At 40.5% G+C, this 27,142-nt stretch overlaps 1 protein-coding gene across 1 annotated transcript in view; it reads right to left on the minus strand.

Moving 5' to 3' along the window:
* The window catches only part of CFLAR (CASP8 and FADD like apoptosis regulator), a 32,007-nt gene extending 12,107 nt beyond the window's left edge, over positions 1-19,900 (minus strand). Inside the window, exons 1-8 of the mRNA XM_067548925.1 lie at positions 19,386-19,900; positions 16,443-16,735; positions 13,798-13,828; positions 8,122-8,715; positions 4,817-4,922; positions 3,675-3,810; positions 2,470-2,564; positions 1,548-1,599 (exon numbers count right to left, since the gene is read on the minus strand). Coding sequence (XP_067405026.1) covers positions 1,548-1,599; positions 2,470-2,564; positions 3,675-3,810; positions 4,817-4,922; positions 8,122-8,417 — 685 coding nt within the window. The 5' untranslated portion in view covers positions 8,418-8,715; positions 13,798-13,828; positions 16,443-16,735; positions 19,386-19,900. The remainder of the gene's footprint in view (positions 1-1,547; positions 1,600-2,469; positions 2,565-3,674; positions 3,811-4,816; positions 4,923-8,121; positions 8,716-13,797; positions 13,829-16,442; positions 16,736-19,385) is intronic.
* Between the last annotated feature and the right edge of the window lie 7,242 nt (positions 19,901-27,142).

Consider the following 27,142-nt stretch of genomic DNA (forward strand, 5'->3'; position numbering starts at 1 on the left):
AAACCTGCAATCTTACTGCCACTAATTGGCAGGCAGAGATACCAAAGATTAAAGGGACATGAAAACACAGCTGTCTTTGCACATTCCTAGTCAGGGGTCCCATCAGAGTGGCAGTATATGGATCTGGCAGTGTGGGGATGCCTGCACTGCTGTTGCCCATATTGTCCAGTTCAGTGGATAACAAGGGGACACCAGCCTCCAGGACTTCAATTCCGCACCTTTCAGGGGCAAAAAATTAATATAATTACAATAAATTAGCCAGGATAGTAACACCTTGCAGACTTAGAGTTCACTTTTTTTTCTTGGTCCAGCTCAGATAGATGGATATAGGAAATCCAGAAGTGGGGAAACAAGTTAGTCCTAGTTACGTCTTGTTTCACAATGGTTCACCCTGTTTCAAACAGGCTAATTATCTAGATATCTCATCATTACGTGGCTGAGCTGGTTTTGGTTTGTTTTTTCTAACTTGGCCTTCTGATAAAAAATATGTTTTGGAGCAGTTCTCATTTCTTTCATTTCCATCCATGGGAATTTAGAAGTATCCTACTATTTAACAAAAAGAAACACTAAAAATTACAGGAAAAGAGAAATAAAAAAAAGAGAGAAACAAACACAGTGGTCAAACAAAATTTGTTTCCTCATTTATACCAAGCCAAAATATAGCCAGACAAAATTGCTTGAAAATGCAATTTAACCTACTTAATTCCGCTTCTTCAATAAAAAAGTGAAGGTAAGATTCCCCCACCATCCCCACATCTGTAGCTCTCTCCCTTTTTCTTTTGACATAAATTGATCTCTTATTTAAATGACTTGTGTATGTAATAGAACAATATGCTGCTTTCCTATACTGGGAAACCAACAAACAAGCTTTTAATTTTCATCAGAACCAAATTTTTGCGTAAGGAGAACAGCACATAGGCACACCAATTATGTGAGTTTTTAAACATATACAGCCACATGCTTTTATGGGCAATATAGTCCAACAATTAACAGGAAAAAAAGAAACTGGATCTCATTGCTTTCCCAGTCTAGTTTGCAAACTTTTTTCCTCTAGGAATGTTTCCTCCTGTCTTTCGGACCTCAACTGATTCCCACATGGTATTTGTACTGAATCCCACCCTTGCTTTAACTGTACAACACATCTAGTCAAGAATTAAAATACCAGTACATAGGTCTACAGGCTTCATGCCACATCCTATTTCAATATGATATCTGCCCTATAGATGTGTAGATAGTATTTGAAGGAGACTAATTCTATTACCTTAAACAGTAAAATGTCATTTTTACTTTCTTAGATCCCACATCAGTAAGTTAGACAGTTTGTCACCCAAATGCTTTAAAGAATGTTTAAAATGTGGTGATATGGGGAAAAGTGAATAAATAAGTAAATAAAAAAAACCCACTCATACTGAGCACTGACAATCTTCAACTGAAATCAAATGGAGTGGCAGGTAATCAGCACCGCTAAAGCTAATTCCTTAAATAACACCAGGAAATACATAGTTTAGGTCTTTTTGTTAATGAAATCACAGGTAGGGTATTCTTACTCTGAATGGCATGTTGTCCATTTAATGATCTTTCTTTGTTCACATTCTGGATCTAAAAATTTAAAAGGCATATTTTATCTCTCTGTCCAGAAATGTACAATCCCACCTTGTTAAATATCATAAAACAAGATTTTTTACTAAGAGAAGATTATAAATCAATAGTTAAAGTCAAATAATCAAGAGTTTCTATACCATTGTGACTCTGAAAGCTAGTTTTGTGTATTTCCCAAACCGGTAACAGAAAAGGACATTATTGTTGATACTGTGTTGGTGGTTGTACTGTGCATTTCAGTGTATATTATACACACACCTGAAACTTTTATATCTACAGAAAATATAAGAGTGAAGAATTCTCTCCAGGGAAAGGGCTATATTAAGAAAGCTGGAATTATCATGACATCAATGTCAGACATCCGATTCAAGACCCAGCTGTAAATCAAGGATAAATTACATCTGACAATAATTAATACCTAATAACCTTGAAGGGACTTGTCATAAATTCAGTAAAGATCATCAGAGATTTTATGGGAAATCTAAGGAAAGTTACCTTTCCCAAAAACTTAAACCAAAACCTTCAACTTCTAACAGTCAGTGGGAAAAGTAATTTTCCTTAGGTTTCCCATGAAGTCCCACAGCTATACATAAGAGCTTGATCTTGTACTAATCCCCAGAAGAAACCTCCTAGTAGCTTCAGTGGCAGTTTAGTCTGAGTTACAAATGCTAGATCAGGCCCAAAAAAGCAGCAGGTAAAAGAGATTAGACAAACAGATTGAGCAATGCATTATGTTCCAGCTACTAGCAGTACCAAGTGACCTCCATTAGTTTTCTCCTACTCCTCAACCTCTTGGAAGATCAATTTCTTCCTGCTCCTGACAGCTTTTACAGACAACCCATAAATTTGGTTGATTTGTTCTATACTTACCACTGAACTGTAGAGAGGGTCAGTCAGAGTCAGGTTAGGAAGAGATGCCTGAAGTACATTTATATACATTGGCTGAGAACCGCTAGTGGACAGAGCTGAAAATTGAACAGAAATATGTAGAGATAAAATTAGCTGTGGTTACTAAAGCACAGCCTCCTCCCCAAACTGAGTAAGTGAATGTACAGTGCCTAACACAATGTGGTCCTGGTCCATGACACGGGGTTCTAGACACTAATGCAATACAAGTTAATAATTAATGAGGAGACAATCTACTGTCCGTACTTCCCCACACAAATGCAAATACATACATCTTTGTGTGTATAAACACACATATTCTCTACTCTCTATATATTATACTCAACATACAATATACTCAACTCTCCCTCATTACGAGGGGCATCACACATTTTAGACCCATATATACCTTTCTCCTATGTAAATTTGGAGTTCCCTCTTATGAATTATAGCATGAACATATTTTCATCTGAACTCTTATAAATCCATAATGTGCAAGGGCATATTATTGGGTGACACAAAAATACTATTAAAGGTAATATTCAGAACATGACAACTTCCATGCTAATAAGTCATAATGAGAACTAGATGTTAGTAATAAGACATGAAGCATAGCTAAATGTGAAGAGATCTGTAAACAGTACATAGGATCTTCTTACTCACCAGCAAAAGATGGTATTATTATGCCTTATTCAAAAAACAAACCAACCCCAAAACATAGTACTGGCCTCAAACATTACAGTTTATAATACCATTACTAACAAGTTTGGGACCATTACTGTAGAATACTGTATATTTTTAAAATAAGGGTGATTCCATTTTTGTTCTTCCATTTTGATTTTTTTTTTGTTACTGTCATAAATACCGTACGACCACGCACAACTTAAATTCTACTAAACTTCTCCCTCAAATATAATGCCAAGGAAGTTTTCAGCCAAAGCTGGATCACTGTCCTAAGTACATTGCACCTACATATTGAAAAGCTCTTCAAAATGTATTCCAATATGCAGCAGGTGAAGGGCAAAGTTATATTCCCCCTTCTGAACATCCTTGATATTGTGATTTATCTAAGCATTTTTTAAAGTCTAGTTCTCAAATGTAATCTAATGCCTTCATCACCAGGCATGTCCAATTCTTAGGATAACTGAATGGTTGCTATTCAGTGCTGAGGTGCAAAATATGTGTCTTACCTTCACGTTTGTACTTCTGGATCTTCTTTTTCAGGTCTATCCTGTGAATGTTCTGCAAACAGTCTTCTATCAAATCCAACTGATTAGGAGCCACCAGATTTAATTTCTCTAGATCACTGACAACAGCCAGGAAACTCTAGGACAGCAGCAGAAAGCATTACAAACTTCAAGGTCAGTGATTTGTTCCCTACCAGAAACTCTGGGAAGAGCGAGTCTAGCCTCAATAGCCCAATAAAAACAAAACGGCATAATGTAGGCTTTCCTTTAACTCTTCAGAGACTACGAACGTAACTCCCCCTAAGCATTCAGACAGCTGCCACTCTAGAATGTGCAAGGGTTCTTGGAATCATATCACTTTATTAGCTGGAAGCTAGGGTGTGATGCTCTTGCAAAGACACATCATAGTTTTTGAGCAAACAGTTTTCATTTTCTCCCCACTGCTCAGTCAGCCAAGCGGAGCCTTGCCTCACATGCCTCAGTATATGAAACCCCTGGGGAGTTTAAATGGTTTTTTCCCCACCCACCCCTCTCTTTGCTAGAAAAACCTCAGTGATAAATAAACTAATTTCTTAAACTTGTGCTCTGTGAGGACAGATTAATTATCTCCTAATTAATGCATCCCTCTGACTCAGAGAACACCCAAAAAGACACATTCAGGATTGAAATATAAGAAGAGCTGCTTTGTTAAAATAAATCAGTTTGTTTAATATTTGAACTCGGGGACAAACATGAAGAGACATTATCCCCATAATCATTATTACATTCCATATTTTTCTCTGTTTGGGAGGGAAATGGATTGGATCCCACATGCTTTCAAATGACAGACCTTTTAAGGGGAGAGGCTTTATTTCTGAGTTTCTTCCAGCTACTAGTCCCACTAAGGGTAGCACTCTTTATATTTCCCTCTCCTCATTTCTTTCTATCTTTGTTCCTGTTCCATCCTATTTGATATTAATGCATCATCTTTCCTCCCACACTTCTTTGTTTCTGCTTCTCTTTCCCACTGTTTCTATGCAGCTCTTTTCTCTCCCTTTGGTTTCACATGTTATTTCCCTAACTTGCCTTTTCCCTTTTCCTTTAGTACCTTCTCCATTTTGGAGCAAAGAAAAGAAATCAATATGGAAACAAAAAACAGGCATTACCTTATCTTTTGCCACTTTCATACGTGGCAGGTAATCCCCGAGCAGGAAAATGAGAGAACCCACTTCTTTTTTATCCAGCTCTTCATTAATCTCTACCATCAGCACCCTGCAAGAGAGCTTTCAGTAAGACCCCAGGCCTGCCCAAATGCCCCAAATCCCAGGAACAGCCTTTATTCAGCTCCCCAATCTCATTAAATAATCCATTCCTGGCCATCAACACATATACCTCTCAACAGACTCACTCTGTAGAGAGAAGGGGCCAGTGGTTAGGAGAGCAGACTGGAAATCAAGGGAAGTGGGTTTATATTCCTGTCTCTGCCTTTGACTTGATGGGTAACCACGTTAAATCACAACCCAAGTCATAAATTAAGTCATTATGTCATTAAAGTAAATTAAGTCATTGAACATTATGATTAGAGGACTTACAACTGCTTCAGGGGACTAAAGGAAAGTAAGAGGGGGGATCAGGCAGACATGTTCTCCCAATAGGTGTCACAATTTCCTATTGACTCAATTCCCACCGTCCTTCCTAGTCTTTTGAACAACTGCTGTAAAAGTCACTGTACAAATAAACTCTAAAGCACCCTGTGATGCGGTAGACAATTTTCACACAGAGAGCAAGGGGTTAATGAACAACTCTAGGCTCACACAGCCCTAACCAGGCCTGGCACAAGTTGAAGGCAGGGCTTTAAAAAGGATAGCAGAGAAGTGCAGAGGGAGGCAGGAGAAGGGAACAGAGGGGTGCTCTGAGCTCTGAAGGAAAAATGCTACTATCCAGGAGCTCATTGCCTAGGACCTGGCAATGCAGGCCTGGGCAAACCCATGGAGGAGAGGCAGACGACTGGGATTGCAGGCCATAAGCTTACTTAGCATGAATTACTCCGGGAAGCAAAAGAGGACTGGGGTAGGAAGTAGTCCAGGGGAGGGCAGCAGCTTGGAACCCCAAGGCGCCGAGTGACACTGCCCACCATTGAGCCCTAGACCAGAGTTCAGTGAAAAGGATGGGCTGAGAGGATATCACCCCACCAAGAGTCTTCACCTAGGTGAGAGACCTTCTGGAAAAGGCTTTTCCCTTGAACCTCTTGGGGTTCAAGGGCCCAGCCAAAATAAAATATCTGCACTAAAGGGAAAAACTGGAAACCACTGGGTCGGGGGCACTGAAAGACCGGACTGTGCTTTCAACAGGGAGGCGCCCTGCCAAAACCCTGCCTAACCATTAGGCAGCACTGTTTGTGATTGTAAACCTTCTACATAATCTCTACCCCAGTGGTTCTCAACCAGAGGTATGCATACCCTGGGGTAGACAGAGGTCTTCCAGTGGGTACATCAACTCATCTAGATATTTGCTCCACCAGATTTCCATGCCTGTTCAGGATGTGACACTACTGGAAGGTTGGCTGGAAAGACTGAATTATCTTACTAGAAGGCATTTGATGCAACCTCTGAAGTCACTACTCATTCTGAAAGTGTTCGGAAGAGCTGAGACAATGACTTTTGAGGTCATAAATTCATTGGTGGAGTTCATAGGCTGAGTTCATCATCACTTCAAGACCAATATTATGACACTTGCAGAGCTATGCTGGCAGATGGAAAAACTTAGAAAAACAGACAAATGGAGAAAAATTGCCACAACAAGGTGAGCATTTACACATGCTATCAAAAGGGCTGATTATCAAGCAATAGAATGGCTCTTGGAGGACTGAGTAATCCAAAACTACCCTCCACTATTGGGCATGGATGCATCTTGGAGGATGGACTGATCACATCAATTATGTGTGAAATACCATATGCTCCTGAATCAATTCTTCAGTTAATCAAATGCTCATGTCCAAATACCAGATGTTCACCACCCTGCAAAAATTTGACCAGCAGTCTGCCTTATGCAGAGATGAGCAAGTGTGGGGCAGACAAGGATCAGTGGGACAAAGTGTCTAGGAGTAGTGCCTGAGACAGAGACAACACTGATGATGACTTCAAAGAATAAATGTTTGTCCTACATATCAAGGCTAACTTCCCCACCATTACCAAAGATCAATGTGTTTTTTATGTAAGTATCATTAAAAAGTGTTGATTTTTAAACATTTTCTTGAATATATCTAGGTAACTGTTATAAGGATGTCATATTTGGTACCACTGTATTTGTGGGAGAAAGGGCTTTCAAATGATGCCCAATTTGACCCAGTTCCAATGACACTTTATCATCAAAATTTCCACCAAATGGAGGAGCTAAAAGCCAGAGATGGGGGTGGGGCAACACGTCTTCCCCTGCCACCCTGAAAAGGTTGACACCATTGCAATTATGATTCTGTAGATTTTTTACAAATCAGACACCTTCCTTTCCTTTCTATCACTAATTTACCTATGGATTGAGATTTTATTCCCAGATTAAGTATATGTTGCCCAATGACACTCATGGGTTCCTGAACAACTTTAAGAGTCTTATTCCTCAGTGTGGCTGGATCATGAAGCATCATGGAAATGCTAGTCTCTTCCCCTTTAGGAAGATGGTAAGCAGTGTGAATTTTACTTGGGCAGCCTTTATCGTACTGTAATTGATGCAGGTCTTAGAGGGCTGTTGAGTTTACTTAATGCAGCATCACAGTTGCTGCAAGGAATACAGTAAGAATTAAACCAGGAAAACGTATCCCAAAATGGAGTGTGGGCAAAAGCCTGGACACGTTTATTCAGGATGACTATGCAAAAGCACTGTTTTAATAATCAAATCATCTGGGCTTTCAGCATTTCACCTTCAACAATCAGTACAACATACCCACAAAAGCTGAAGTCACACAAGGTGAATAGAAGGACAAACTTCCTGACAGAGAAGTGTTTGTCTGTGGAAGAGTCTCCCAGAAAGTTGAGGAAGCCCCCTTACTAAGAACATTTAAAACTAGACAGGACAAAGCACTAGGAGATATGCTGCTAGGACCAATTCTGCACTGGAGGTTTATGTGGCCTGATTTTGAATAAAATGACAATGTTGAGTGGGGTCACTAAATATGGTGTTGCTGTAGAGGGTCTTGTCCATCTGTTCATTCCCACTGCTCTTCACTCTAGCTATATACATCGCATAGGTATCTATTGTTTAATGTATATAGTTCCCTCTGTTAAATCTGAAGCCAGACACTTTTCACACCACTACTTCCAAGAGACCAGACTTTGGAGTGTGTATTATAATGCTGTGTGATTCTCTTTTCTGCTATTCTTTTATCTCTCACACCGATCATTTTGTGTGTGTGTGTGTGTATATATTTAAAAATAAATAAATAAAAAGTTACCCTTGAAGAGTGAAAGAGACAAATTACCTGTAATCTGAGACCGTTCTAGGATACCTGGCCAGATCAGTTTCTACCGCTGCTCTCCCTGTCCCCAGGGCCCTCCTCAGCAAGTCAAATCTCTTCACTCTGTATAACAGCTCAGACAAGACAAAGAACGGCAGCTTTCCCTTCTCATTCAGCGCCCCCAGCAGCTCCCTGATGTCTGCGTTAGATAAATCAGGAACAAGATCCCGGCACAGGAAAAATATCATCTCCTTTTCATCTTCATCCAACTCCTGCTCAATCTGGTGAATGAGGGCAGCTGGCACTTGGCACTTTGTCATCACAAGCTGCGGTCCCTTTAAGTTTATCTGCCCTCTTTTTGTGTCTTAAGCAGGAAGCCAACATGTCATGAAGTCCTTTTGCAACAGAAAATCTGGTTGGTTGTTGATCTTAATCAGATGTTTTTAAACAGAGTTCTCTTGAAAACAATTATAAGCCCTGCTTGAATTGATGATTTACTGAGCAACCTTTCAAGTCATCCAAGTTCTTGCTGAACTTCAATCTTTGAGGCATTCAAATTACAGTCAAAATGCTGATCCCATTTACAAAGATCCAATGTTCGTGAAGGGATTTCCCAAGCTGTTCATTATGAAAAAAAAAGTATGTGATAAATCAGTATCAGCAGAGAATGGAAGATCCATTTAAGTAAAGCACTATTAATTACGCAAGTCTGTAAGTTCCAAAGGAAGTGAAACAAAAATCAACAGCCCACAAATGAGAACAGTGAGTGTTCAACTTGTTTTAGAACATGAGAAGCTAAGAGCCATAAAATTAAAAAATCTAAACCCAATCATTCTTTCAAAAGAAACAAAGAAAAAAAACCCTCTGCACTTTTCAGCAAATATTTAACAGCCAAGAGGCGGAGTGAAATCTCATTATTAAAACAGTTCTTAGTACTGGTTACTAAGCAGTACTTTTAAAAAAAAATATACTAGAGAACATTATATAGCATTCATTATCTAGCACACTAACTAGCATAACTTGGACTAGAGTAAATATATTAAACCTAAAGTACATTTGTCAAAATAAAGGACCAAAGTACATTTTCTAATGTATTATCCTTGCTTTTTTATCATCAACACCATGCTTACTTACTGGCCAGTTCATGAAATGCAGTACTCTATGGTGGGTTCTCTTAGTTGTTGGTGCAAACTAGGGAGGTTCCACTGTAAATGGGTTTTTAAAAAGATTTTTCTTTTACTTAAAAAAAAGCCCAACACAAAGTTATAATTAATCTTCGAAGGTACAGATGGGTCTTGTGCTGCGTTTTTAATAGCATGCATTTCCTTTTCTTTTAACTTGTTTATGTCTCACCATTTTAGAAGATGTCCTCAGTGTTTAGAGTGCAAGAATAGCACTGTGATTAAGGAACTGGACTGGGTCTCTGGAGTGCCTCCTTCCTGTTCCTGCCACAATTCTTGGCCAAGTGACATCGTCACTCACTGTCTTAGTTCCCCATCTATAAAATGGGGATAATAGGCCTTTCCTCCCCACAACACTGTGAGAATAAATGCATTACTGTTTGCGAAGTGCTCCATTACTATGTTAATACCTAGGTAGATAGCTGTTTTCAAATGTCCCTTTTTCTGAAGTGAAAGCCAGTAGAATTTAGGCTCCTAAGTCACTTATTGAGAATTTTACCTATGCTGTTAAAAGTTGCTGCAATGCTTTTTAGACCTTTGCCACACACTTTGAAAGTCATGTCTCCACAAAAGGCAAACAGATAACATATTGTTTCCATGCCGTTTAAAGCAGATCAGACAAACTCAGCTGGGAACAATTTTCTTCACTTGCAGATCCTTGTTAAAAACAATACACATCTTTCATGTAAACTCCTATACCTCAATACACATCTTTCATGTAAACACCTATGCCTCACATCTCATACCCAAATAAAAAGTCCTATTAAACCCACAAGCCAATCCACTACAAAGAACTCATCAAAATCAAATTCCCATTGCAAAATCTCATTCAGCTACATCTTCCACTGTACACAATGACCCATATTTCCTATAGTCAAAGACTGTGTCTATAGACTTTTTATATCCTCAGACTTCCAATGACCCTACCAATGGCGGTAGCTATAGAAACAGCTGCTGGTGTGGCACCAGCCTTGCTAAGAACAGGTCTAGATGACATGAGGATTACAGTGTCATTGGTTGCTGGCATCTTGTCTGCACTATAGTCCCAGGCGTGGGAAATTGGAGGAGAAAAACTAACACAGACAAGGCTTAACATGCTGGGAGATCCAGTTACAACATAGCTCCATTTTGCAGTGTAGATGGGATATAAATTATTTATATCAAGTTCTCAAATCCCCAACAAAGCCTTAAGTTTCAGAAGAGCTGAGAACTGAACTGCAACTGAAATCAATGGGAGCCCTAGATGCTCAGAACCTCTAAAACAATGTTTCCCAAACTGTGGGTCCTTGCCCATCACTGCAACAAGGGAAGGGTCTAGATGGAGTCCATGTGCCTCAGAGGCACCCTCTCCCACACGCTCTGACTTTTCCTAGGTAGCAGGATGGGGAGTGGGATTTGGGTGGCAGCCGGAGCCAGCGAGTGGGCAGTCAGCAACCTGGTAGCCATTGTGGCTCAGCTCCAGAGAGAGAGGGCTTAAGGCTGGGAAAGTTAGAGCAAGTATGTTCGGTGGAGCTGAGCAGAGGACTTGAGCTGAGAAGGGGAGGAAAGTAGGGAGCAGAAGTGGGGAAGGGAGGGAGCAGGGGACTGGAGGGCTGAGAAGGGGGGCAGTGGTAATGGTGGGGCCCCAAAAAAAGACAAAATGCAGCTGGTAGGTTACCTTAGTAAAAAGTTTGGGAACCACTGCTCTGAAAATCAGAGCTCAGCACTACGTGTCTTCATGAGAGCACTGCATACATGCATTACAGCAGGAGTAAACAGAAAAGTGAAACACAAGCTGCTTCACTTCTGTCTGCTGACATTGGGCATGAGAAAATTAACCCTTGGGCTACCTCTACTACGCAAGCACAGGTAGAGAGGCTCTCCAAGGCCAGTAATCAACACAAGTCTAGAAATGCCTGTATTTCAGTGGAAGCTGCCACTTTCTCTCAGCATTATTCTTTCAAATGTGTGGGATAATTTTATTATAACTGATTGAAGAGATTGGAATATTGAATTTTTTGACAAAAAACAAGAGTTTTGGGGCAAAAATTTGCATTTTTGACCAACTCTATTTTTTAAATGTATACACACATACAGCTCTATTTTTTAACATATACATATATGCAGACATACGCCCACACACACACACACACACACACATATATATATACACTCCCCAGACTAATTTACTCAGAAACACCCACCCACCCATACCTAATGTTTTTTTAAGGCATGGTAGTGGGGAAATCTTCAAGTCTCTATGAGGTCTGAGGAATCCCCCACCCAATACATCAGAATGTGATTTGCACAATTTTCTATCAGGGAAAAATGTTTGTGACGGATTTCTATTTTTCAAACCGAAACCAAAACATTGTGGGAATTCCATAGAGGAAGGAGGAAACACAATGGATTTTTTATGTCATAAAGCAGCCAAGGGGCTGCTGGCACCACTACTTTCATCTGAAAGCCACTCTTCTTAATAGCTAAAAGTGGGATTTTCAAAAGATCCCAAGGGAATCTGGCATCCATCTCCCATTTAATTTCAAAGGGACTGGTAGTGCAATTCTCTTTGTCTCTTTTGAAAGATCCTAGCCTACATGTATTTTTGCATTTTACTAAAAAGGTACTTCCCAACGGAGTTCAGATTTCAAACATGCAAAAGGATTATTCATATACTTCCACTGACATTTGCTTTAGATACCTTTTTACACTATTTCTACACCATAAACTCCCACATTTACTATAATGTCTGTCATGTGCTCATCACACAAAACTGCAGATCAATACTTCAAGCTATTTTAATTTAAACAAAAATTCCCACATCTAATGCTGAGATGATTATATCTCAAAGAATGTTAGGAAAGGACAACTGATCAAATTTATGTCATTGATATAAATCCAGATCAAGACTATAGCAATAAAAATTTTCCATCTGATATTTATTTGGTATCCTATGTCTGAGTTGATAAACTCAAGTCCATTTCCTTTTGGATAAGTGTACATATCACTAAAAGCAAATGTATACAATGATACAGAGTGATCTGGATTGCTTTGTAAACTGGGCACAAGCAATCAATACGCTTTTTAATATGGCTAACTGTAGATGTATACATCTAGACCAAAGAATGCTGGCCATATATACAGGATGGAGGACTCTATCCTGGGAAGCAGTAACTGAAAAAAAATTGCACAAAACACTTGGGGGTTGTGGTGGATAATCAGCTGAGCAAGAGCTCCCAATGCAATGCTGTGGTCAGAAGGGCTAATGCAATTCTTGGATGGATAAACAGGAGACTCCTGAGTACAAGCAGAGAGGTTATTTTACCTCTGAATTTAGTTCTGGTGCAACTGCTGCTGGAATACTGCATCCAGTTCTGATGCCGACAATTCAAAAAGAATGTTGACAAATTGGAAAAGATTTAGAGAAGAGCCCCAAGAATAATGAAAGGATTAGAAAACTTGCCGTATAGTGATAGACTCAAGGAGCTCATTCTATTGATCTTAACAACGAGAAGGTTAAGAGGTAACATGATTACAGTCTATAAGTACCTACGTGGGGAACAAATATTTGATAATGGACTTTTCAATCTAGGAGAGAAAGGGTTAGCACAGTCCATTGGCTGGAAGTTGAAGCTAGACAAATTCAGATGGGAAACAAGGCATACACTTTTAACAGTGCGACTAATTAACCACTGGAACAACGTACCAATGATTGTACTAGATTCTCCATCACTGCCAATTTTTAAATCAAGATTGGATATTTTTCTAAAAAGATCTGCTCTAGGGACTATTTTGGGGAAATTTCTATGGCCTGTGTGAAACAGGAGGTCAGATTAGATGATCACATGGTCCTCCAAATCTTTTTCAGAGTCACTGCTTCTCAGGATAGAAACCACCTTCCTGTCAATATGGCCTGCATTATTTGTTCCTAAATGTACACTTAGATGTATTAAAATGCATAGTTTGCTTGGACCCAGCTTACCAAGTGATCCCAATCATTTTGTATCAGTGGTCTGTTCTCTTCTTTATTTTAGCACGCCCCCAATTTTTGTATCATCTGAAAGTTTTAGCAGTGATTATTTTATGTTTTCTATATGATTTTTTTAAATCATTGATAAAAATGTTAAAAATCATAGGGCCAAGAACAGATCGCTGCAGGTCCCCACTAGGAACATATCAGTGAAATGGTGATTCACAATTTACAGTTACTTTTTGAGACCTATCAGTTAGCCAGATTTTAATCCATTTAATGTGTGCCATGTTAATTTTATATAGTTCAAGTTTTTCAGTCAAAATGTTGTGCAATATCAAATCAAACACCTTACAAAAGTCTAGGTACGTCACATCAACCCTATTACCTTTATCAACCACACTTGTAATCTCATAATCAGATACTGTAACTATTTCCTATTCAAACTGTGGCCCTCATCCTCCAGCGAATTCTATACAGGTGGATCCCTGTCACATAGAGCTCATTGCAGGATCAGGGCCAATGTGATTAGCTGATGAAAGATATGTCTGAGACTGTTTTTTCTAGTACCTGATTCTTCATCCTGATCAGAAGAGCCCACCTGTAGGCAAGAAAGGGAAATTCAGTGTCTAGACTCATTTATTCCACAATCCCTCTGCTGAAACTATCAGCTAGCACACAGTCTGATGGTGATTTGAAGATTCATATAGTACATCTATATTGTAACAAAAAACCCACAGCACCAAGTCCCAGAGCCCAGGTCAGTTAGGTCTCAGAGCTGGGGCTCCCACCCAAGAATCTACACTGCAATTTTTAGCCCTGCAGACTAAGGCCAAGTCAGCTGACTTGGGCTCTGAGACTTGGCACTACAGAACAGTGTAGATAGTACCCGCAGACTCCAAGGCCAGAAGGAATCATTGTGATGATCTAGTCCAGTGATCTTCACTATTTTTCAAGAAGGGGCCACTTTGGCAAAAAACCTTCAATGTTAGAGCCACATCAACTTCTACATTACATCATTGAAGAGTAGCAAGCAATGTGTTAACGTTACAGAGCAACTTGTGTAACTAAAACAAAGTCTGCTTGTATAATGTTTCTTTTCACAACATTCATTGTTGAAAATGTAGATTCGCAGGTATTGGTACTGACAAAAAATGACAGCACTTTTTGCACACAATGTTTCAGAGATGAGTATTTTGTATTGGAATATAAACAATTAGTCATGGAGCTGCACTTAGGGTCGATGGGAGCCGCCACTGGCTCCCAGGCCTTGCAGTGAAGAACACTGATCTAGTCTGACCTCGTGTGTAACTTTTATATTCTTGTGCCTCTTTCTGAACCTTCTCCAATTTTTCAGCACCTTTCTGTAGGCACAGAACGGGACACAATACTCCAGCAGCAGTTGCACCCGTGCCCAAATACAGAGGTAAAATAATCTCCTTACTCCTACTTGAGATTCCCTGCTTATGCATCCAAGTATGGTGTTAGCCCTTTTGGTCAAAGCTCTGGGAACTCATTTTGAACTGATTATCCACATGACTCCCAAATCATTTTCAGAGTCACTGCTTCCCAGGAGAGAGTCGTCCATCCTGTATGTAAGATCTACATTCTTTGTTCCTACATGTCTACATTTATATTTAGCTATATTTATCCTGTACTCTTTATTATTTACCACTCCCCCTATTTGTGTGTCATCTATAACTTTCTCAGTGATGATTTTATGTTTTCTTCCAGGTCATCAATCAAAATGTTAAATAGTGTAGGATCAAGAACTGCCCCTGTGGGACCCCACTAAAAACACACCTGTTCAATGATGATTCTCTGTTTACAATTACATTTTAAGACTTATCAATTAGCTAATTTTGAATCCATTTAATCACTGAATCATAGAATTATAGGGCAGGAAAGGACCTCAAGAGGTCAAGTCCAGCCCCTGCGCTGAGGCAGGACTAAGTAACCTAGATCATTCCTAACAGGTGTTTGTCTAGGTGTTATTAAAAACCTCCAATGATGGGGATTCCATGACCTCCCTTGGAAGCCTATTCCAAAGCTTAACTGTTAATTGTAGTTAGAAAGCTTTTCCCAGTTATCTAACCTAAATATCCCATGCTGCAGATTAATTCCATTACTTCTTGTCCTACCTTCAGTGGACATGGAGAACAATTGATCCCTGTCCTCTTTAGAACAGCCCTTAACATATCTGCAGACCGTTACCAGGTCCCCGCAATAGTCGTCTTTTCTCAGGACTAAACATGCCCAGTTTTTTCAACCTTTCCTCGTAAGTCAGGTTTTCTAAACCTTTTCTCATTTTTGTTGCTCTTCTCTGTACTTTTTCAAATTTATCCACATCTTTCCTAAAATGTGGTACCTAGAATTGGACAAAGTACTCCATCCGAGGCCTCACCAGTGCTGAGTAAAGCAGGACAATTATCTCCCATGTCTTACATCTGATACTCCTGTTAATACACCCCAGAATGATATTAGCCTTTTTTGCAACTGCTTCACATACTGTGTGCCATGTTAATTTTATATCTTTCTAGTGTTGTCATCAAGATGTCGTACAGTACCAAGTCAAATGCCTTAAAAAAAAATCTAGGTATATTATATCAATAGTATTGCCTTTATCAACCAAACTTGTAATCTCATAAAAAAAGATATTAAGTTAGCCTGACAGGATCTATATTCCATAAACACATGCTGATTGGCATTAATTATATTACTCTCCTTTAATTCTTTATTAATTGAGTCCCATAGCAGCTGCTCCATCAGCTTGCATGGCCTTACATCAGACTGACAGGCCTATAATTCCCCAGATCTTTCCATTCACCCTTTAAATATTGGCATAACATTAGCTTTCTTCCAGTCTTCTGGCATTTCCCTGCAGCTCCAACATTTATTGAAAATCAGCATTAATGGTCCAGCAAGCTCCACAGCCAGCTCTTTCAAAACTCTTGTGTGAAAGTTATCTGGGCCTGCTGATTTTTAAAAGTCTATCTTTAGTAGCTTTTGTTTAACATCCTGAGATACCAGCGGAATGGAAAAAGTGTTATATCATATGGCTACATCATCAAATGTTTTTGTCAAAGCAAGGAGATTGTTACAATAGGCATGACCTTGACCTGCTGCTCCCACCCTTAAGATCATTTACATACAGCAGCTCAATGCAAAAAACTTGTAAAGCACATGCAACACCACATCCACCTCACTGTACTTACTAGGAAATCTGGAGTCACTCTGGATGGTATAAGCCTTACTCAACAGCATCTGATACAGCTGCACTGAGCACAGTGACACGATTCTGGAAGGAACAGGGAGGGCTTCCCTCACCCTCACCACTCTGCACCCCAGACACAAAGTTTCACCGGGAGCTCCCGCTCCTGCAGCAATCAGCCACTTAGAGGCAGGGAAAAGCAAGATGAGTGGGCTTGTTACACACAACCGAGTGGAAACAAAGGGCCATTTTCTACCTCCTCAGGTGGCTTGCTTCTTTTCTCTCCATGTATTCAACCTATGAAAGGCAATGGGGAAAGCCCAAGTGTCAGTAGGAACATATGACAGTCAGGCAGGCGGCTTGTTGTAAAGCTGATTATTACAGTTCACAGTCACACCAAAACCCACAGACCTTAAAGCACAGTGAGACTCCTCTGGTAGAGAGTCATATGGTCTCTGAGGTAAAGGGGACTAGGTTCTAGTGACTCACAAGGACACAGCTGTCCTTCTCTCCCCTCAAAGATGGGGAAGAAGCATGGCCAAAAGGGGATGACAGGAGACAGCAATTAAATACAAGTCTCTGCCTTTATATACCTTTTGGGCTATGACGCAAACAGGGAGATTCTAAATTTGGCTCTGTGAGCCTTTGTGAGAAACCACCATACTAAGGACACATGTTCTGTCTAAATTCTGACCTGACTTTTGTCCACATGGGTTACGCACTAACCTAGACTCTCCAGGGAAAATTTAAAGAGATGTATACCTGAAAAGATTAGAAAATATATTTAGCTGTCAGGTCATACATGCCATTCCAGTTCCTTGAATAAACAGGAACACCCACACTTAAAGCAAACAGCAATGAAAATCCATTATATTTATTTGCTTTTATGAAGTTATTTCACTCCCCCATATAGAATTAATTAATCCCTGATCCTCCAGGTTACTCCACACATACCAGACCCCAAAGTCCATGCAGAGCTGAGTGCAAAATCAGAGCCTCAGATCATTTATAAAATTACAGCAGCATCTTCTGAACCCAGGAAACAGTGATACTCCAGCAACTCACACACAAAGATCTGTATTTCTGCTTGCATCTACCCTGGCAAAAGTGAGTCCTGTCATTCATCAATGACAATAGCGGCTGTAGTGTACTCAGGCCCCAAGCATTTTAACTATTGTCTAATCTGTCTATGTTATTACAACTGTCCCCATTGAACTGTTTTTCCTGCTCACGATGGCAGCAGAGAGGCTGCTCTACATATGTAGAGTAGCTTGTGTTCTCTGTGTTCAGCACCATAAGGTCACCTATTAGATCTTAGAATGGGGAACTGAAAGTTTTTTCAAGATAAGACGAACAGGGTGGAAAACTATGCTATTTTAAAAGTAAGAGAAATATTGTGCTTGTCAGATTTGACAGTGTTCCTTGAACACAATAATGTATAGAGGGTTGTTTCATAACCACAACGGCCATCTCCACACCAGCAAAAATGGGACCCATAATTCACCATCAGTGTAGCTCTTATTTGGAAAAACTTCTTAGTTCCATAACTTACGGTCTGCTAGATGACGCCTATAGAAATACAACCAAGGTGCTGGGTACCAGCCACATGCTTAAGGTGACCATATTGCTCAAAGTGAAAAGAGTTCACCACAAGGCTGGCCCAAGGTGCTTGCCTGAGCTCCCTTCCTCGCTGTGCTAGTGTCGCCACTTGCCCAAGCCCTGCCATACAAGGCAGTCATCGCCATTCACCCCTCCAAATGTCCCTTTGCATCCTGTTATGGGGGCACAGCCCACTTTTTTGCAAAACTGGGCATTTGTCTTGTTTGCTCTTGGCCCAGTTTTGTCAAAAAAGTCAGGACATCTGGGACAGGGCTTAAAAAAGGGAGTGTCCCAGCCAGAATGAGATGTATGGTCATCCTCCACATGCTGCATGGCCATTGTGTAACCTCCTGTTTACACAATTACAGCAAACAGGCCAGGCAGAGAGAAGCAGTGCTAGGAAACACTACTGCAAAACTCCCATGTCTGGCCTAAATCACCTGACTCTATCACTTTATGTTTGCTGCGTTTCCAAGTTTTGTTAAAGAAGTGTTTAACTTTTCTTGCACCAGAAAGAGGCTCTAAGGGTAAGAGATTTAGGGAAAAAATCCATAAGCATTTGATAGCCTTCTGCATTGTTCTTTATGAATCAGGAACATAGACCTTGAAACTGCTTACAATTTGCTCTGATTTAGTTCACCTGCTACAAACCCTTGCTTGGGCACTCTTCTTTCAGTTTCAGAGTGGCTTATTTCAGTTGATCTTAACCTCTTCCTAATCCATTTAAACTAAACGGAAATAAGCTTCTTTTAAACGAGAGTAAGAGTTCAGGCAGCCTGTTGCACCACTTTAAATCGGTTTTAAAATGACCACTGACATTAAACCAGTGCAGTGTTAGTGCTACCTGCAGGCAACGCCTCAGAGTGAGAGGGGCAGACAGACATTAACGTGACTTCCTCTCATCCCCTGGGCCTGGACATTACTCGCAATGCAGCGCGACCTCCCCGTCCCCCAAATAACCACCAAGGGCCGGGCCTGGCCTGGCCGCCGGAAGGAAGCTGCGTTTGCACCCGTGGCGGCGGCAGCCCCCGAGTCCGAAATCTCCCTCCCTAGACTGGCATGAGGAAGATCCTGCCCAGCCTTTTGTTCCTCTCTGAAGCAGCGAGCGACTGAACCCAGCTCCTTGGGGCCCGGCCCCGCGCCCAACCCTACCACAACGTGCGGCGCCCAAGAGCCCCGGGGGAAGGAAGGACGCTGCCCGGCCGTCCGCGCCCCGGCCGTCGCTCTAGGCTCTCCGGCGCCTGCTCAAAGCCGCTGCCGCAGCAAGGTGACGGGCGGCGCAGGACCCCAAGGGCGGCGGCCTGGGGGTGCCCCGGAGCAGGCGGGGGGCAGGGGGCAGGCTACGCACCCGAACGCGCGCGGGGGTCCCGGCTCCGCCTGAGCAGACGAGACTGGAAGGCGAAAGTGAAAGCGGCTGGTCCGCGGCCGCGGCCCCGGCCGGAGGGAGGCGAAGGAAGCCAGCGGTGGGAGCTGGGGGAGCCTTGGGACTGAGACCGGGGCGGGGCGCGCAGCTTCCCTTCCTGTGCTGCTGCCGCCGCCGCCGGCTGGGACCCGCTGCTCTCTGGCCAGGCCCCGGTAGGGAGGAGCCGAGGCTGCGTCCGCCGCCCGAGCAGGGAAGCTGTCTGCGAGCGAGGCCGCCCAGCCGCCGAGGCCAGGGCAGTTTGTCCTTGTCCTCCCGTCCCGTCTCATCTCTCCAGCTCGTCTCCCCTCGCTGTAAAGCGCCATGCCCGAGCGACGGCGGGGCCAGCCAGAGCCATCGCGAAACAATCCTTACAAAGCCCTTGATGCCTACCGCCCTTCATCGCTTCTCTTCTCTTCATTCGCGGGAAGGGAAGGGATCGATTCAGGCACGCCCACGAAGCATTTCCCTCAGCTATTTTAGCGCACTTTACAAGGTGGGGAGAGTTATAAACATGATCACCCTCCCTCCAAATGGGAGATAACTCTCCCCACATTTTACAGCTTGGAAATCGGGCAGCATCGTGGCGCTGAAGTTTCTCATGCTTATTCAAACATCGGAAAGTGACTTAAACCCCAGTCCTGCAAATATTTACGTGAGTAACACTTCAAACCCATCTTTGTGCTCCTCGTCGTGGCTGTTTAGGCCACGCTGTAATTTAACACGGTGAGGCTGCTCCAAATTATGCTAGCTCCAAGAGGCTGTTATGCCAGATTGGCGTGTTAGGAAGTCCTGGCCATGCCCCTGCAACAGCAGCAGGGAAGGGAGCGGTATAAAAAAAGTCTATATACCACTGCAGAGTCCTTCTACATTGTGCGCATTGTGATAGCGGTGGCACAAAGAAAGCTCAGTTCCGGGGGAATATTTAGCCCTAAAGCTTAACAAATGTTATATTTAAAGGACATTTCATAAAAATAGAGCTGCAGTAGGGCTATGAGACATACATAGAAATTTCTCCATTGGCTCTTAATAAAAATAAACAAAATACTTTTCTACATGCCTGAACCACTAGTATGATATGAAGTCTACAGTAACCATTCAGTATCTCACCTAGCATGTTGTTAATCAACTGTTTTCCAGTGGAATAGGAAGCACACGTGAGGGAGGAGCTTGGAAAAGTTTGTTACCTTTATCAAGATTCTGAGGTGTGCTGTTTAAGGAAACCCTTTTTGGGCTTACAAGGGAGAGGCAAAGTCTTCCAGATTTGTGCATGGTGTTGGTTTATTCCAAATGCACTTATAATAATTAGTGATGCTGCACAGCTATCTAGTAACACATAGCTTCACAGTGTTGTACACACATTAATTAATCCTCAAACACCTCTATAAAGTGGGTATTGCTCTTAATTTGCAGATGGGGAAACAAAGACACAGAAAAGTTATATCAAATAACTTGCCCACATCAAGTCAGTGTCAGAGCCAGGATTAGAACTCAGGAGATATTGTCTCAAAGTTCTGGGTTTAGAATATTAATTCTACTGCCTCTCTAACTAGACAAAAAACATGGCAGTTTCTGGTGGAGTCTGATAACATTTTACATTTTTATAACACCTTCTACCCAGAAGGATCTGAAAACATTTTACAAAACAGTGTCGGCATGAATCATTTCGTCCTTGCTGACTAACAGCACACAGGAACACTATACACAGTTGAGAACAATGCTATATGCCAATGAAACTGCAGGGAGAAATTAGATAGGCAGAATGTAATTACTCAAACTGGAATTTGGCCAGACACCAAGCTCCTATCTTGCAAAAACATGCTATATTTATTAACCACAAGTGGTTAAACCTCAGGTTAATATCTAAAAGATGGCACCAACAGTATTGCAGTATCTCTAGCATCATGCTACAGCACTCGATCAAAAGAAAACATGCCACTACTGAATCAATAGCCACTTTTCTTCTTTGGATATATTCGATCCAAGTGCACGGAAACCTGACCTGGGTTAGTAGGAGAGGACTCATAAGGTCAGTCCCGAGGTGCTGTGGCTGCAGACTGACAGATAATGAATGAATAGATTTTTGCAGAAAAAAATTCTCTGCACTATGTTAAATTGGCAAACTACCTATTTTGGTAGCACAAGGCCATCTACACACGAGAGACTGATATACTGTATCGTTTGTTTATGCCTTCAGGTTTTTTTAATCACTTCCTTAATTGTTTTGTATTATTGTTCAGCAGTTCACATATTTTTTTAGATGGATATGAGCTAATGTATTTTTCCTTTGCAATTTCTAAAACTAAACATTGTTATCTCTTCAACACTGTCTCCCTTCTCCTGGAAAAACACATCTATATAAGGCAGACTTTATAATGTACCAGTAAGATCATGTGCATATAACTGAGAAGAGATGGATCCATTAACTTACATTTAAGAACTTGAGGTCCTGTAGTTTAAAATCTAATCTCTCTTGGGCATGTTTCTCTTGATTTAAGTTGATTATAGTTGTGATTCTCATATGTATTTATATTTAAAACTCAATAAAAACATCTCTCAAAAAATGCCCTGATGCTACTTAAAATTCTATAAGCCTGATAGACCCTATTGTTTTTATATTACATTTTTAAAGTCATATTTTCTATATGCAAGGTCAATGGGTTCCATCTGTTTATATCATTGATCATTGTGAATTACCACTGACTGCATTCAACACAGAGGATTTTTTAAAAAAGCATTGTTATACAAAAAGAAAAGAAAAAGCCACTAGCAGAGAACAGCATTTTCAAGAAGCAGAGGAGTTGTTTTTTTTTAAAGAAACTGTGAAAAATATTACTTGACAATTGTATGTTTCAGTCTTCACCCAGCAGTGGGAAAATACTTTGCTTCACTTGGTTTTTCATTATTTATAGAGATGTAAATATGTAAAGATAGAGCCCCCAGTTCCATAACTGGAATAGCTTGGATGACCCCTTATACTTGTGCAGAGCCTTATAGAAATCAATGGGGCAAAGAGGTCAGCCCACATGGATCCAGCTGCAGGATTGGGGCCCCAGGTCTCTTCCTTGAAGACGATGCTTGGAGCAACTGTACATGTCTGAGAAAATGTGGAGATACAGGTCTCGAGTGTGCATTTAGCTTGATGTGAACAGTTCCCTGTGCAGAGACCCATGGAAGTTGTGTAAATGCAATAATCTATGCTAAAATCCAATTACAGAACTGGAATTGTAATGGAAGAGATTAACAAAGGAAGTCTTTATAGAAAGGAGGGGTTTTAAGAAGAGATTTAAAGGCAAGAGGTTGGATGTTTGATTCATGGGAAGTGGTGACTTTAACCATGTGTTTGTAGAGCTATTTAAACCATTACTGGTTTATGAAGAGTCACATACTGCATAAGAAATATGACGTATGTCTTCTCTTATGCCATTAAACTGAGATTATAGAAATCTCTAAGCACCATATGTACACTTTATAAATACGTATAGTAGTTGCTACTATATTAGAATCACAGTTAGATGGTATTCTGTACTCAGAGGATATGAATCTAGAAATTTACATACTGAGTTAAGTTGTAAAATCAATGTTGTCAAAGCAATAGGTGAATCATGAATGCCTTTCTTGATTAGCAGAAATAGTTCTCTGTCTAAAACAGATAGGATTTCTGCTTGCATTTCACAAGGAATTCAATTCTGACCATTGTCAATTCTATTTTTAAGCACTTACGTTTGGGACAAGCTCTCATTTTATTGTATTATTTTACGATTACGTGTGATCCTCAGGTCCAAGTAGTTGTCGCTGTTTGTGAACCTGATTCTTGATCTGTAAAGTGATCTCATCTGTTCTGGCAGAGAGCCCTTTTATTTTTAGGACTGTCATTGCTATGGTTACAATGAAGGCAGACTTGGTCCTTAGCACCCTGATTGTGGAGTATTTTCTATGTAAAGATTAGTAACAATAATTGTGAAATTATAATCTCTAATCAGTGTATCATATGCACATAGAGAGGAACTATTATATATCAATAGTTTTAGAACCTGAATAAGCATTTTATTTAAAATTAAACAAATTTTACATTCCACAAAATACCAAAATAAATTATCATAAACTTAGGATACATTGATCTTGATAAGCCACATTCATCACTGATGTAATTTATCAAACCATTGAGTTGCACTAATTTAGCTAAGCAGTAAATTTGGCTCACAGGAGTCAGGCCTGCTTAATTGAATCTAGTTCACTATGGCTGTTTGCATGTAAAGTCCATGGGGCTATGAAATATCTTCATCTTACACATAATCATGGACCCCAGTTTATAAGAGTATCCCTATTCAGGACAGCACTTAAGCATGTGCTTAATTTTAAGTGCCACTGAAATCATCAGAACAGTTAACAAATAGAATAAAACTATCTTTAAACAGATTGATTGCTCTTTATAAAATACAACTTGTAAGAAATATCTACCAAGTAATATAATAGGTTATTAAATGTATCGTATTACATACATAAAATAATAATCTATGTTTAAATGGCACTTTTTACCCAGGAGGATCTAAAAATACATTACAGTCTTTACACACAGATTACAGATATTGGGTTCAATCTCATTTTCAGTGTCTGTCTCATTTTAAGAATCTTTGAAAATAAAATAATAACATATGGCCAGATCTTCAGCTGGTTGAAATAAATGGAGTTATGCCATTTATATCAGCTGAGGATCTGACCCATGACATGTAAGGGACTGATCCTGCATCACAGCAGTAAAGGAAATATACCCACCGACTTCAATGGATGCAGGATCAGGCCCTAAATAAATACATGTCTGACTGCTGAAGCACTCAGAGTGCCCAACAACAATTAAAAATTACAGTGAGATACAGAAAATAAAATTAAAATCTCAACAGTGTTAGGTCTGAGGCAATTTTCAGGTAGTAAACTGCAGGCCGAAACTCACATAACTAACAGGCAGGCATACCAGAGCCTCAAGGACAAAGGCGAATGTAAAATACCTGATAACTCAGAAGGCCAGATGTCCACTCAGTGATTCTGTCTCAGAATGAGAACAGCACATTCCTTACAAGACCTCTAGCATGCACCCTCCTATCTGTAAGGACCCTTCTCCTCCACCCAACCTCCGCCCCAAACGTAGTCATAGATTCTTTGATGTAGTTAGAGTATCTCTGTATGTATGTTCTGTATCTGTCATTATCACACCTATTTTCTGTATTACTGCATCTGAAGAAGAGAGCTAAGTCCCTCGAAAGCTTATGTCTGCAAATATTAAATTTGTTAGTCTTTAAAGTGCCACAGAACTCTCGTTGTCTTTGCTGTATACAGACTAACACGGCTACCCCTCTGGAATGATCACTTCTGTTCTTTTTGGGTGGAACAATGTCTGTATCTGTAAGTGAATAGATAGAAGAAACTTAAATGGATTGCTTACCTGATAAAAAACACGTATATAAGTGACTTTTGTAATACCATGAATTTGAAGCTGTTTGTCAGTCTTCCTGGTGCCGTGAATAAACCTCTTCAGTATTATCTGTGCTGCCTGACTCTTGGGGAAAGAATCCTCGTGCTCTACAACAGTAAATCAAACACAATAGCACCTACAGATTTGTTTTTAAAAGCTTCTTTAAATACTGTAAGGGAACTAATATAGACCACTGGCAACTCATTACATACTTTAAGGCCACCACAGCATGGAAAAAAAATCACCTAATGTATGCATAGCAAAAGGGCACACAAACCATCTCTGCGCAGTATTGTTGTGCTGCAGAAAGCATGTTTGGTGGTGGATACACGTCTGCTGCACAAGGTTTATCAACACTTCAAAAAGTACTGTGAGTAGTGTCAGTTTAAGTAATGATTGTTTCTTTCTATGCTTCCATCTAAAACCAACACATCACAAGCACAATTTAATACTGGACCCACCTGGAATAAACAGTGCACACCAGCCAATCTACATGTGTTCCAGGCAGTGGCACCTGGGGCACAGTGTGGAAATATTTTGTACATTGGACCTTACACAGCATGTCTTACTTTGCTTTACAGAGAATAACACGAGCACAAGATACTTAAAGGACTAAATAAGAAAATGAGCCTCAGTAAAACAAACTGTTGTCCTATAAACAATGTCTTAGGACAGTACATGGAGATGTAAAACTCCACTGAAAAGTACAGCTGCAATCTCATGATCACAGACAATTAGTAGGCTGTGAAAATAAAGCTTTGTCATAATAATGGTTGTATGAAAAGTGACGTTTAAGCAAATGTAATTTTCCCCCTCCAGGAAATAGGAATCAGGAATTTTTGCTCTCCTATATTGATTATTGCAAATAACCCTTGCCTGCCACTACCCTCACACTGAAAGCACACTGCATGATGTTTGGTGTTAAAGCAATGTCATCGAAAAGTAGGGTAAGGGAAAACTGTGACCTCTCTGCATGTAGTGCTGTGAACATGCATAGTACGTGTTATCCTAGGCTAAACTGAGGTTGCAGATCAGAAGGAAAAAGGATAACACTGACATATCCATGGGTGATGTTATATCTAAGGACATTATTAGCAAGGGAAAAAAAATCACTATTTTAACTATCCGTGTAGGTCTATAGAATAGCATTTACCTTCCTATTTTTAAGGCCAAAAGTCAGAGTTAAGTCACATTGACTTTGAAGTAATTGACAAATATGCTGTGGGTATCATGAGGTGGGTAAAGGTAGCAATGCTCTGATCACTGAAGAGAGATCATGATACTGACCTGAACTGGATTTATTATTTTAATAATTTCTGCTGCTGCTTTTTCATTATGGTTTCATTTTTCATTTAAATATTTCAGTTTCACTTTGCATTGGTTCAAGCTACATAAAGACATTATAGTTGTTGGACCACATGGCAAGGGTATATGAAGTGCTATATGGACTGTCAAACCCTTTAATTCATTACTGCTAAAAGGCAACTGGAATATTATATCTTTTTTTTGTTTATAAGATGCATTTTCAGAATGTTGATCAAATGATATAAACATGTCCATCTAGCACTATTCATTGACTATAGGTTAAAGTAACATATTTGCATTTACTCCTAATTATCCACATAATCAGGGCTGTTTCTCAAGCAGAGATAACATTCCAAAGTTTGTGCTCTCTTTTACCCACACCCAAAACTCCATATATCAGCTTGAGGGCTATTTTCCCCTTGAGCTGGGGCAAACACATGGCCTGTGTTTTGGGGCAGGTCTACACTTTCAGCAAAATACGGCGGCAGTCAACGGGAGACACACAAGCTACTCTGTGTAGCTTGCGTAACTCCTGCCGCCTTTGTTACTTCCCTTTAGCACGCCATCTCCATTGTGTTGCGCTGACGGGAAATGAGTTCCCATTGACGCAGCGCTACGTTTTTTTTGGAGGTGGTTTTAATAGATCGACTTCCGGATTGATTGAGCAGCAGTGAAGACATGGCTCAATCGATTCAGAAAAATTGATCTGACAGAGGTGAATTTGCCGCCATCAGGGTGTATATAGCCTTGGTCTCTGTATCATCGAGGGTAGGTATACAATTTGCCTAAGGAGCTATCTGACTATATAGCACTACCCACTGTCAAGTCCTATACATGTTGTATGCCACATGGCCCTTTTTAGGATTTTCTCTTACTTCCACCTCTTCTGGCAGCAGGCAGAAGCATCTGTGAACTTGGAATCTATCTTCAC

This window comes from Emydura macquarii, unplaced genomic scaffold (assembly GCF_026122565.2).
Source record: "Emydura macquarii macquarii isolate MOO-44397 ecotype Brisbane River unplaced genomic scaffold, CSIRO-AGI_Emac_v2 contig_1253, whole genome shotgun sequence".
NCBI lineage: Eukaryota > Metazoa > Chordata > Testudines > Chelidae > Emydura > Emydura macquarii.